At 46.5% G+C, this 13,619-nt stretch overlaps 1 protein-coding gene across 1 annotated transcript in view; it reads right to left on the reverse strand.

Annotated features, from left to right (window-relative positions):
• Positions 1-13,619, reverse strand: part of CC2D2A (coiled-coil and C2 domain containing 2A) — a 121,344-nt gene that overhangs the window by 58,550 nt on the left and 49,175 nt on the right. The window contains exons 12-14 of the mRNA XM_081813176.1: positions 11,059-11,215; positions 10,269-10,507; positions 7,508-7,685 (exon numbers count right to left, since the gene is read on the reverse strand). Of these exons, the coding sequence (XP_081669302.1) occupies positions 7,508-7,685; positions 10,269-10,507; positions 11,059-11,215 (574 nt within the window). The remainder of the gene's footprint in view (positions 1-7,507; positions 7,686-10,268; positions 10,508-11,058; positions 11,216-13,619) is intronic.

The raw sequence follows: 13,619 nt of genomic DNA on the forward strand, positions 1-13,619 counted from the left end.
CCCTTCTCTGCCGAGCTTCTGGGAGAGGGAGCCTTCTCTTGGCATCTTCCCTTTTTCTCCCCCCGCCCCGCTGGACCTCAGTCACCAGGTCCTCCTGTCATTTCCCCACTGCAGCCTATGGCTGTGCCGGAGACCACATCAGGTTCGTCTTCCCGTTCCCCCTACCCCCCGACCCCCATGCCTTGCACAATGTTTATGCAATAAGACACTCGTTGGAGCCAAGGTACAAACTACCGGTGGGTGCAGCATGATGAGGTGGATATGGAAGCAGGTTCTGGGGGCTGGGGGCTCGGGGCTGGCCCTGCCACCTTCTGGCTGTGTGATGTTAGGGCAGGTACTTAAGGTCTCAGCATTTCAGTATAAGGGGGACCATAGTACGGCTACCGCGGGACTGCGGTGAAGATGGAATGAGTTTATACACAAAGCATGGTGCCTGCAATATTGCAGGTGCTCAGGAGCTGTTATACCAGATACTACCAAATAGCTACGCAGCTCAATGTGCTGGGATGGCCGACAGTGTTTTCTAAGACTTCTCCCACAGTGATTAGCTCTCAAAGTGCAGAGATACATGAAATATTAGACTTTGCTCCTCTTTACCGATATACCCAATGAACAGGGTGAAATGGGTGTAAAATTTAGAGTCAGACAGGCCTGGGTTTGAATTCTCCTCTGCCTCTTGACCTGCTCGGTGTTGTAAAGTTTCTCAGTAACTCTGAAGCTCAGCGGGAGAATAACAGCACCTGTGGTTTTCTTTAGGATAACACCAGACAGCGTTTGTGAAAAACCTGGTGTTGCGGTTAGATAAGTAGTAAGTGTTATTTCCTACAGATCTTCTCCATTTCACGGGCCTCTGTCCAGTCCAGCCTGCATCTTCTCACCTGCAGATGACCTCACCTGGACCCCTGCCCTGTCCTCCCAGTGCAGCCACTGTCCTTCCTCCCTGCTCTTGGCCCCCTGGCTCCTCTGTTCTGCACACCCCAGGGCCTCTGGTATCTGCTCCCCTTGGCTCCTAGAGTCAGCTTTCAACAGCCTGACTCAGCATCATGCAACTAAGTAGATAGAGATGTGTGTGCAAAAACTATGTTTTGGACTAACGTCCACAAAGGACCAGTAGCAACCACGAAAGTGAGCCGGACAAGGGCTGACAAAGACACTTCTCCAAACAGGACCATTTTCCCCACTCCAATAATGCGGTTCTGCGGACGAGTGGGAGAGATCAGGAGAGGACGTAGGAAGGAACTCGAGTAACCACCAACTAGGTTCAAAGGAAAAATCCCCAATCTCAGTCCACATGCCAGGGATATGACAGCTCAACAGGACTGATTCGTAAGGAAAAATAATGCTACAAAATGTAAGCACCACCCAGCAGCATAACGTGATCATTGTCAGTTTGGGGGAGTCAGGAAGACAAAAGACTGATACAGATGTGAATGATGAAGAAATAAAGCTAATCATCACAAAATTATTTTCTTTCCCTCCCTCCCTCCCTCCCTTCCTTTTTTAGGGCGAGGGAGAGAGAATTCTAAGCAGGCTCCACACCCAGCACGGAGCCTGACATGGGGCTCGATCCCACGACCCTGAGATCATGACCTGAGCCGAAATCAAGAGACGGACGCTTCACTGACTGAGCCACCCAGGCACCCCAAAACTATTTTATTTCTAAATCAACCTTCATTCTTGTGAAAGGCCAAGCATTTGTTTTGGAAAGACCTCAGAAGCGGAGATTTTTAGGACCTTTCTGGAGGGACTCTGGGCCTGCTCCTACTCCCCAGTCCCGAGAAGTCCAGCCTCACCCTCCCCTTGGGGCCAGCCATGGTTCAACTCCTTTGTACTGTCGCAGGTCCGGCTGTCACGAAGTGCTATCCATCTCTCCTTTCAAGGTCCCAGTTGTTTTAATTAATGCCTTCCACCTGCTTCCAGTGCTGGGCCCCATCCCATTCCGTTGCCTCACTGCTGGCTTTTTGTGCCGGCGCTGGCCTTATCTCCTGCTTCGTACGACCCCCCCCCCGCCCCCCGCGCATTCTTTTCTCAAGCCTGGCTTCAGCCTTCGGGTTCAAAACATGCAAGGAATCAAACCCCTCAGTTAACACTGTTCCCATCACTGGTCCCTGACATCTGCCCAAAGCCAAGTACTTCTTCTCTGGAGCTCTCTCCTCCTCTGCCAGCAGGATTCAAAGCTCCCCCAGCCAGCGCCATGAGGACCCCTCTGGCCTGGGGCTTCCAGTTCTCTACCTCACACCTGGCTCAGGATTAGACACTCAATTGGCTCTTAAGCAGCGGACATGCACGACGTGGTTGTTGGGTCGCCAACTGATGCATTATAGTTTTGAGAATCTCAGAACTTTTTCTGAAGTACTCTGGGCTCTAAAGTTAAGGATTTGATAATGCTGGAGTAAACAGATACATTTAAGGCAATTTTCCTCACCCTCTTAAAGCTGCCAGTAATTCTTGAACCTTCCCTAATTCCACACTTGCAATTATGTGGAAAATTCCCAAATGGCATAGCTCAATTCCTAGAGAGTTGAAATACAATAGCCCTTAAATTAATTTCATCTGTAACTACTCCTCAATCATAAAAATTATGCCATTGAGCCATTATGATATGTGATTTGATCCATTATCACATCTCTATAGACAGCTTAAGAATTTAGCCAAGGCTCTTTTAATTTGTAATATCTAAAGATTACATGATTCAGCTCTTAGGGCCAGGCTAATTGCCTACGAATATATTCTTGGTATTCCAGGATAAAATTTTGGCTTGTTTAGTTAAAAGATTTATTTCATCATATTTTAGAGAATTACTTTTTTCATATTACTTAAAAAAATTGTTTTGATTGCAACATCCAACCAAGCTAATATCCAAGGTAGCAAACAGGAGAGAGGTTAGGAGCTTCCCTTCTATTTCAGATAAATGTGAAGTAAAATATTGGTGATGATGGAAGAGGGAGGACGTCTTTCCTTCTACAGAAATTCAGAAGATGTACGATTGCCCAGCAGAGAGGCTGTCACAGGCTGTCAGGGGGTCTGAGTACAGGGACACCTGCTGGCGGGGGGGCTCCTCTCCTGTCCTTTGTGCTCTTCTCAGTGGGGTGTCCCCTACCAGGGCTCCCTCTCCTTCTTACTGGCCATGTTATCCCACATTATTATCCCTCGCTTCACTCTGTCCCTCTACATGCTTTTTCCCCTTAATCTCGGTCTCCTCATGTCAGCGTTTCCTCTGCAGGGAGGAATGGGGGAGATGAGTCAAGGACAGAATTCAAATGAGGGGGCAAACTCTGAATAACTGGACGCTTTCCTATTCTGTGGACCTAGTATGCAGGGACTCACATGGGGGCCTCCAGCAACCCCTCGATATTCAGGGCAGGTGACAGTACAGCATCAAGTTGGCTTCTAGGGTTTGTGTTCATGTACTTTCTCCATCAAGTTTTCTTCTTCTTCTTTTTTTTAAAGATTTTTACTTATTTATTTGGGAAAGAGAGACAGAGATAGTGAGAGAGAGCACATGAGCGAGGAGGAGAGGGAAAAGTAGGCTCCCCACTGAACAGGGAGCCTGACTTGGGGCTCGATCCCGGGACTCCAGGATCATGACCTGAGTGGAAGGCAGACGCTTAAACGGACTGAGCCACCCAGGCGCCCCTCCATCAAGTGTTATTCTTAATTTAGACAGTTTTTCGTGTGCAGTAAATCTTTCTTTAAACTGTTGCTAAAGCCACATGGGTTCAGGGCCACGGCAGGAGGTTCATACGGGAAGTGGAGAAGATGTGGGGCTTTGGAACCAGCGGGGTGCAACATTTACGCCAAAGGCATTCAGATTCTAAACCATCCAAAGGCCTTGGCCATCCAAACAGAAGGGCACTGCCCCCCGTCTCCTTACTCACGGAATCCCCGGACAGAAAAGCCTCTCTTAATCAGGTCTTAGTGGTACAGAGAGTACTAGATTTTTAAATCTCAGCATATCTGAAATGGGATTGTGTCTTTTGATCCATGGTGCATGGTAGTTAAGTGATGCAAATAATGGTGTGTCTCACAGGGAGTGGTGGTGAGGTGCAACCCAGTCCCTAGGATCCCAGAGCCCCTAGACGTGGCTTTGCTAACAGGACAGAGGAGGAGGAACCCTCGGTGTGGTGCAGGCAGTCAGCAGGGGCCCCGGAGGAGAGGGCTGGGAGGGTGGGCATGAACCTGACACCCGAGAGCCTGGGCAGCTCCAGCTCACCTCCCAGCGCAGAGTGGGAGGTGACTCCCGGTGACTCGGCAGGCAGCATCACCCCAATTTCACCCTCTGTATCCACACAGCGTTGTAAACCAAGGCGGAAGCAAGTAGCAACTTATAGAGATTATCTTCCCACGGATGATCCCAGAAAGGGAATTTTCAGGCTTTAGGAAAGCTCAGTTTTTCACCAAACCTCCAAATCCAATCCCCTTTCAAATACCATTTTTTATGTTAACAAAATGTCCTTGCTTTCTCCTCCCGCCCGAAGTTAACTTTCAGGGTAGCAGCAAAATAAGTTCTATTTTTTTTCGAGTTCCAGAATACATAGACACTTTCTTAAAAATTGGACAGGGTTTTAAAGATTAAAGCAGTGACTGGGACAAGTCAGCTCTAAAATTGAAAAAAAAGAAAAAACAAAACCAAACCTTATTCAATTGTGTAGATATCAGTGGCAGAGAATCTGGCTTGAGTCTTGATGCGTGGTGCCGTGTAAGTGAGGACCGCCCTCTGCCCTTGCCACCCCCAGATCACGGATGAAACGGTACAGGATAAAACTGCTGCAGTCTCTGGGGCGATCCCCATCTGAGGTGGTTGACCCTAAAAGGGTCCCCCTCCCATCGCTTGGCAGCCCTAATCTCATCCCGAGCACTGCTACTATGCTTCCTTCCCATTTCAAGAGGGCTCCCTATCTTAGCTGTCTCAAACTTCCTCTACCGTTTTTTTTAAGTCCTCTTTATTTTTTTATATTTATTTTAGAGAGAGAGAGTGCGTGCATGCACAAGTTGGGGAGGGGAGGGACAGAGGGAGAGGGAGAGAATCTGAAGCAGACTGCTCTGAGTGCTGAGCCTGACACTGGGGGTGGGGGAGCTCCATCTCATGACCCTGAGATCATGACCTGAGCCAAATCAAGAGTCGGATGCTTAACTGACCGAGCCACCCAGGCACCCTCCTCTACCAGTTTTAATAGGCTTTTTTATTTCAACGTATTTTTTTTTATTATGTTATGTTAATCCCCATACATTACATCATTAGTTTTTGATGTAGTGTTCCATGATTCATTGTTTGTGTATAGCACCCAGTGCTCCATGCAGTGCCCTCTTTAATACCCACCACCAGGCTAACCCATCCTCCCACCCCCCCTCCCCTCTAAAACCCTCGGTTTGTTTCTCAGAGTCCATAGTCTCTCATGGTTCGTCTCCCCCTCCGACTACTGGGATCTAGGTAATGGTTGATGTCCAAAATATCAAAGAATATTCACGGCCAAGCGCTAACCAATCAGAAGAGATGTTAGCCACACATGAAAACAAGGTCCTGGAGGCATTAGCCTTGTTCACACACTCTTTAATTGGCTCATTGTGGGAAGGTCCAGGGGATCTTGGAAGTGGGGTCTACGTGGCCAGGGAGGCATTTAGGGAATGCAGTACAGAAGTATTTAAGTATTTTATTTTATTTTATTAAAGATTTTATTTATTTATTTGAGAGAGAAAGACAGAGCACAAGCAGGTGGAGAGGCAGAGCGAGAGGGACAAGCAGACTCCCTGCCTAGCAGGGAGCCCGATGCGGGGATGGAATCCAGGATCCTGGGATCATGACCTGAGCCAAAGGCAAATGCTCAACCGACTGAGCCACCCATGCACCCCTAAATATTTTAATAATGATACAGCTGTAATTGTACCTGCAGCTAATGTCAGTTACAACCAATAGGTAGTGGCTGCCTCAAGTACAGTGTTGAGAAGGATTCTGAAGTCCTATCCAGCCTCAGTGTGGGGGAAAAAGACACGATCAAGTAGTCATTTCTTTTTTTTTTTTTAAAGATTTTATTTATTTATTAGAGAGAGAGCACATGAGAGGGGGGAGGGTCAGAGGGAGAAGCAGACCCCCCGCTGAGCAGGGAGCCCGATGCGGGACTCGATCCCGGGACTCCAGGATCATGACCTGAGCCGAAGGCAGTCGCGCAACCAACTGAGCCACCCAGGCGCCCCTCAAGTAGTCATTTCTTGCAAGGGTGGTGGATGGGAACGAGACATTTGTGCACACATGGTGGATGCAGACTCTGTGGGTAGTGGATGGCAAGCAAAGGCATGTGTGCCAGATATTTGCAACCTTAGTTAACAGGCTATCATAAAAGAGAATTCTGTTAGCGCCATAGAAGAGGATTCACCATTAGAACAGCAAGCTTGGACACCGCAGTGGATTAAATAGTGTCCTCTAAAAATTACTGTCTACCTGGAACCACAGAATGTGACCTTATCTGGAAATAGGGTCTTTATAGATGTAATTAGTTAAACATTGAGATCAGCTCACACGGGACTGCGGTTGGCCTAGGCCCAGTGAGAATGTCCTTGTAAGAAACAAAAAAGGACACATAGAGACAGGGAGATGGCCATATGAAGATGGCAGCAGATTGGAGTGACGCTATAAGCCAAGGGACGCCAAGGGCCACCAGAATCGGCAGAGGCATGGAAGGATTCTCCTTTAGAGCTTTGGGGGGAGCATGGCCCTACTGACCCCTAGATTTCAGACCTCAGGCTCTCCAGAGCTGTGAAAGAATAAGTATCTGTAGTTTTAAGCCACTAAGTTTGAGCAGCTTAATTGGGGCAGCCCTAGGAAGCTAAATAGGCACAAATAAATATATTGCTAATGGTGGGATTTACATTAGAGGTGATATTTATTTTGAGGGAATCCTATAACCTGTAGCCACCCCATCATAGCCACCTGTGATGATGGCGGTATTGATTTCTGAGGTATTTCATGCTAGGATCCAGGCAGACAGCGATATTGAAGTACTCCTCCAAAGAAAAAAACCAGGGACCCCCTGCCTCTCAACCCCCTTCCCCATCTCGAGGCACACACTGGAGCGCCGTGGCCAGCATTTTCAGGAGGTGAGGAGGAAACAGATCTCCTTCTGCCAAGACCATAAGGACAGACGTGCCCAAGAGGAGGCTGACCTTCTGTTCACCTTGAAAATCTATCAGAACACCAGTGTTGCCAATGGATGACTTAAAACCATCTTGTACCTGGAGCGCCTGGATGGCTCAGTCGGTTAAGCGTCTGGCTCTTGGTTTTGGTTCAGGTCATAATCTCAGGGTTGTGAGATCGAGCCCCATGTTCCCCACTCAGCGGGTTTCCCACTCAGTAGGGAGTCTGCCTCCCCTCCCCCCTCCCTCTGCCCCTCCCCCTGCTTGTGCACTCTCTCTCTCTCTTTCTGTCTAAAATAAATAAATAAATCTTAAAACCACTCATACCTGTGATCACCAAAAAAATGCTTGGGACAATGACTATAATTAAAATGCATACCTGTAACGTTAAACTCTCTGGCCAGTTGAATATCTGCAAATTGAAAATCTGTCCAAAGTGAACTCGGAAGTCTGCCCCAAGTGGTCGACTGTCGGTCCTGGACACTTCCTTGTCGTTGAAGATCACCTTTAGATATATGGAGCGCCTCTTGACATCCTCCCTTCGCAAGACCTCTGCCCTGCAAAGTGAGACCGATCACAGATGGGGTGAGTAGTTTACTAGGGAAAACTGCAGAGTCTGACAAATGGACACTGAACAGAACAAGATACACTGGGGACGACTCTGCCGATCATCGGAACTCTTGTCACACCAAAACAGCCACGGGTCTCGAGGAGCTTCATATAATAAACTGTGATACAGACTAAGAAAGAGGCACTCAAAAGTCCACCAGGGACCAAAGAACTGCAGTCCAAGCATCATTCACTATATTACGGTGTCCTTAAATGTTTTCAAAGAAGGCTTATGTTTGCACCCCAAAGTTTTAAGTAAACGGAAACATAGTCCTGTAAGTACAGTGAATCCAATCCATAAGGGACAGTAGTGATGGATATTTGGGTGGGATGTTTTATCCTAAAAATGTAATAGTGTATTGTAACAAGTCAAATCCACTTCTCCAAGATTCGAGTTTTTTTTTTTTTTTTAAACACTTTCCAATGGTGAGTACTCACTGGATGCAGGGGATTAAGAGCAGTTTCTTTTTTTTAAAAGGCCACTTGGATTCCAGAAAAAGATATCCTGGCAAGCGTATCATTCTTAGAGCAAGGAAGTTAAAAAAAAGGTGAAATCCCCAAGAGTAGTCTTTAATTTTATTGTGTATATTTTCAGAAATACTCACCCAGAGTGCCAGTTGTTGGCTAAGTCAATAGCAACTCAAGTTCGGTAAGAACAGGGAACGTTTAGAAAAATGAAATAAAATCCAAAGCACACTCAGGGTTTTTTGGGTGGTGACGTCTTTTTTTTTTTTAAATTGCAGTGAGACAGGGGTGCCTGGGTGGCCCAGTGGGTTGTGTCTGCCTTCAGCTCAGGTCATGATCCCAGCGTCCTGGGATCAAGCCCCACGTTGGGCTGCCAGCTCAGGGGATAATCTGCTTGTCCCTCTGACCCTCCCCCTGCTCGTGCTCTCTCTCTCTCTCAAGTAAATAAATAAATAAATAAATAATCTTTAAAAAAATTTAAAAAATAAATTTCAGTGAGACATACACATCATAATACCATTTTAACTATTTTTAAGTGGACAGTTCAGTGGCATTAAATACATTCACAATGTTGTGCATCTATTCCACTATCCTTCTCCAGAATGTTTTCAGAATCCCAAATAGAAATTTTGTATCCATTAAATTGGGTGGTAGTTTTAACTCTTTACATCTCGGTAATTTAGGCGCATCCCAGATATAGAATCGCTCCAATGACTTCAACTTGTTTTTTTCTGTAAAGGAGTTTAACACCAAATTTCAAGAAGTATTCAAGACACCTAAAGACTCGACTCAGAGTTGTTTTATGGTTTCTTCCCAGTAGCATCCTGCTACAAACAGACCTAAGACGCCCCCTTCTTTTGCATGGTCCCCCTTATATGATGGTCTGATGAGAAGGGTTGATCATGATCACTGGTTTGGGGTAACTTAGGTTATAGTCCCAAATCCCAGTGAAAACCAAGAAATTTAAGACTGAGGTATATATTCTCAGTCAAAACAAGACTCATGACAAAAGACTGCCAAATCCAGCCCAAATTTTCCCTTTAAAAAAACACGTAATCAAAAAAAAAAGTGTAATCACATATTTTGGATTTTTTTTTTTTTATATGGCATGCTATTTGTGTCTTGAAAATAGCTAATTCAGTGCTGCGGAATAGTTTATTTATGTGTAGTATCTGAATGCTGTGAGGTTGGGAGAACACAAGAAAAAAGCCAGAGTTAAAAAATACATTATTGGTACACTAACATAAGTTTGAAACTGAAGAGGTTGTAGGAAGTTTTATATGGACATTCTGTTGAATCCCCACATCCTAATTATTTCTGAGGGTGACTGAATTTATTATATGTATAGATGTATGTATATAAGGTGAAGCTTCTGACTGTTTCTCTCTTAAGCATCACACGAATGACTAGAAATGTATTTCTTTTTTTGAGAGAGAGAGAGAGAAAAAAAGAGAGAGAGAGAGCACACGTGGGGTGGCAGGGGCAGAGGGAGAGGGAGAGAGAGAATCTTATGTAGGCTCCACGCCCAGCACGGAGCCTAACATGGGGCTCGATCTCATAACACTGAGATCATGACCTGAGCCTAAATCAAGAGTCAGACACTTAACCAACCGAGCCACCCAGGAGCCCCTAGAAGAGTATTTCTATCAGATCTGGAGAATATGCTTCAGATGGCTACTGGGGGTATCCACAGTTCCTCTGGGAGGCTCTCTGGGGGCCTTCAAAGAGAGAAGCTAGCCCCCCCTGGGGCAGCTGAACACAAGGGCCAAGGACAGACCTGCACGTCCGCGCTGGGGAGCAGAGAATGTGCTACCAGTGGAGAGAAGATACCCTGATGTTACAGACAAAGGCTCTAAATCAAAAGCCATGCAGGTACCACTTGCTACAGGCAGCTTCCCTCAGCGTGCTCCTGAGTGGCCCCCGGGGATGCCCGAGGTAGGGGAACCATTTGAAATCACCCAAATACGGACAAACATCTACAAGTTCATGTAGTTCCATCTGAGACCCATCTACAGAGTTCATGATTCTCCTGATCACACTGTGCCAGGCAGGGGGCGTCTGCTCACCTGGGACACTGCTCGTTGGGAGTGACGCTTCCCGCCAGGCTCAGCTCCGGCACCAGCGTGGGCTCCCCAGGCCTTCTCCTGCTCCAGGCTGCCCTCTCCCTCACCTGTTGTTCTACCAGCGCCCGATCGGTGGGCTCGGGGGGGACCGGTTTCACAGGCTCCTCCCTGGGATACGGCTCCTCCATCTCCTCGTCGGGATGTTCTTCGACAGCTTGCTTCTTTTTCTTCTTCTTGGCCCTCTGTTGGGTAAAAGGCAATCTTATGTCAAACAGAAATTGTGCAATTTTGCTTACAACCATAGTCTTCAGAGCCAGATGGACCCGGATGCCGACCCAGCTCCGCCTCAAGCAGCTGTGTGCGCTCGGGCAGCCGCTTGATCTCTCTGCGCCTTGTTTTCTCATCTGCAAAATGGGGACAATCACAGGAAGCTGTTCCCAGGGTTGTTGACCTGAGGTAATGCCTGGGACCTAGAAAGAGCTTAAAAATGTTAGCCATTCCGGTGAACATTAATATGGGCTCTAAAGGCCAAGGACACATCTTGAAAGTAAAGTAAGGCTTGTGGGCACAGCTATTGCAGGTTACCTGATCTGTTACTTATTGTGCTTGGATTCAATGTTGCAGGGTTATGGGTACAAAGTTATATCATTTTCCCAGGGAAGCCCAGAAGCGTCAATGCCCTACCTTCGATGGGAGACAGAGTGGAGCCAGCAGGGGCCCCAGTCGGCCTGTCCAGTTTCCCTCCTCCTGTCCCCAAGGTCAGCCCTGCTCAAGGCCGAGGGACTTGACAAACCTGGGCTTTCTTCCAGGCTTTCCATTGCTGGTATGAGGCTCTGTACCCTTCCATCTTCCGTTCATACTCTTCCATGAGCTCTTCCAACAACTCACTTATCTCAGCTTGAATTTCTGCCTCATATGCTTCTTCGTCTGTTTTCTGGTCAACTTTTTCCCTTTAAAATAATTTACAGTACCTTGGTTATCTCTTGAAATTAAGTAACAGAGTAATAATAACAGCAAACACCTGTATGGGGCTTGCTATGTGACAGGGCCTCGTCTGAAAGCTTTGTAACTGTTAGCTCTCAACCCTGGGAGGCCGAGATACTATGAGCATCTGCATTTCACAGGCAAGGAGACTGGGGCACAGAGAGATGACGTAACTTGCCCAAGAACACAGAGTTGGTGAGTGGAGGGAGCTGGAATATGAGCTACAGATTGCTACTTACGGTTAAGCAACGATGCCCCCCTGAGCTAAGTGATCCAGAGCACACAGACCCAAGGCCTGTAGATTCTCAACCAGCAGGGGGAGAGTGTCATCGTAGTTATTCGTGCTGCAAGTCTCTGAGGAACCACTTCATTATGTTGCTTCTGAGCCCCCGAAACTACTAGTCTGACTTTGGATTGGCAATTTGAGTTTTTCTTTGATGATTCTGCTGATACTTTATCAGGAGCTCTGCCCAGCCCAAAGCCGTGTTTCCCGCAGTGTGCTCGGTAGGACATTAGTGCTGGGAGATCTCCTGCCCCAAAAGGTGCTGTGGCCCAATCCACCCGAGATTAGACAAATGTGGTATGTGAATCAGTGTGTGATTCTTCTGGAAGGGGGTGGTAGGCACGCCACACCCAACTCCTCCTCCCCAGCACTTTGGGATCGTTGCAGCTCATTGCCCGGGTTTCCGTGATCAATGCTGTCTGGCCTACAGGTTCTACTCCTAAAGTTCTTGTTCCTTTTAAGGTTGACACAGATTTGCTGACGTTCATGTGGGCCCTGGTGGTTTAGCAATTAGCAGTTCCCTAAGGCACAGACTCAGCGCTCCAGGATACTACGAAGACGTCACTTTGGAAACACAGTGGCACTGGAAATTTATAGGCATCGGAGAAATCCGGCTCATAAATTATGCTCCATCTCTGACATATAGAGACCCATTCACTCTGCTCCCTGTTATTCAGAGGCATCCATAAACTAGTGGAAATTTGATGACTTTTGCAGGGAAAAATTTATGCTGTATCATAAGGTGGCTAGGTGAATCAAGAGTGTGAAGGGCACTCCAAAAGAATTTAGGAGGCAGCTACTTATGGGAGGAAGGGGTGTTAAGTATCATGAAAAGTTTCACCTAGAGGTGACCTTAAGGGCAAATTTCCTAAAAGTTTAGTTTATCCTAAACTGAAGGAAGGAAAGAGAAAACAGGTAAATATTTATGTTCTGCTTCTGGGTGGGAGCGGTAGCCTGGGAGATGGAATTCAGAAGCAGGAACCCTGGAATTTCTGGGAGACACCCACAGTTTCTGTGGGACAGACAGAATTTGTTTTTCATCAGCTAATATTAACTAAGCAGATCCTGAGTGGCAGGTGCTCTGTTTGGGACCAGAGATCCAATGGTGACCAGGTCCCCGCCCTCATAAAGCATGATCTTGTGTTTGTCCTGGGAATGGTAGGATGTTTTCCAAGTCTTATGAAAATTACAGCCCTAAAAGAAAATCACAATCTGCAGCTATCTTTGGCTGAAACATGGCTGTTTTCAGAGCAAAGTATCAGATAATTGCCCACGTTTATTACTTTTCATGTCGATGTATAGCACAACACTTACTCTGAGGAAACAATCAGGAAGGGATGAAAACCAGCAGCACAGATGCTCTTTAATTAATATACAGAATATACTTTTGTTGTGATAACTGTCCTCTTAGTCATGTATCAAAGTCTAGTGAATTAGGTAGCAAGCATACTTTCTCCACACCGTACAAAGATTGATTCCAAATGGACTAAAGATGAATGTGGAAGATAAAAGAATAAGGATTATAGAGACAATAGAGTAGAATATCTCCTAGACTCAGGGGAAGGATTTTTAAAGCAGCATACGGAAAGCACCGATCGTAAAAGAAAAGATGAACATATTTTATCTGTTTAAAATTAAGAATTTCTGTGGCCAACAGACACATGAAAAAGTGCTCAATATCACTCGGCATCAGGGAAATCCAAATCAAAACCTCAATGAGATACCACCTCACACCAGTCAGAATGGCTAAAATTAACAAGTCAGGAAACGACAGATGTTGGCGGGGATGCGGAGAAAGGGGAACTCCCCAACACTGTTGGTGGGAATGCAAGCTGGTGCAGCCACTCTGGAAAACAGTAGGGAGGTTCCTCAAAAAGTGGAAAATAGAGCTACCATATGATCCAGCAATTGCACTACTGGGTATTTACCCCAAAGATACAAAAGTAGGGATCCGAAAGGGTACGTGCACCCTGATGTTTATAGCAGCAATGTCCACAATAGCCAAAACTGTGGAAAGAGCCAAGATGTCCATCGACAGACGAATGGATAAAGAAGATGTGGTATATATATACAATGGAATATTATGC

This window comes from Leptonychotes weddellii, chromosome 2, assembly GCF_054177405.1.
Source record: "Leptonychotes weddellii isolate Sample4059 chromosome 2, ASM5417740v2, whole genome shotgun sequence".
Lineage (NCBI taxonomy): Eukaryota > Metazoa > Chordata > Mammalia > Carnivora > Phocidae > Leptonychotes > Leptonychotes weddellii.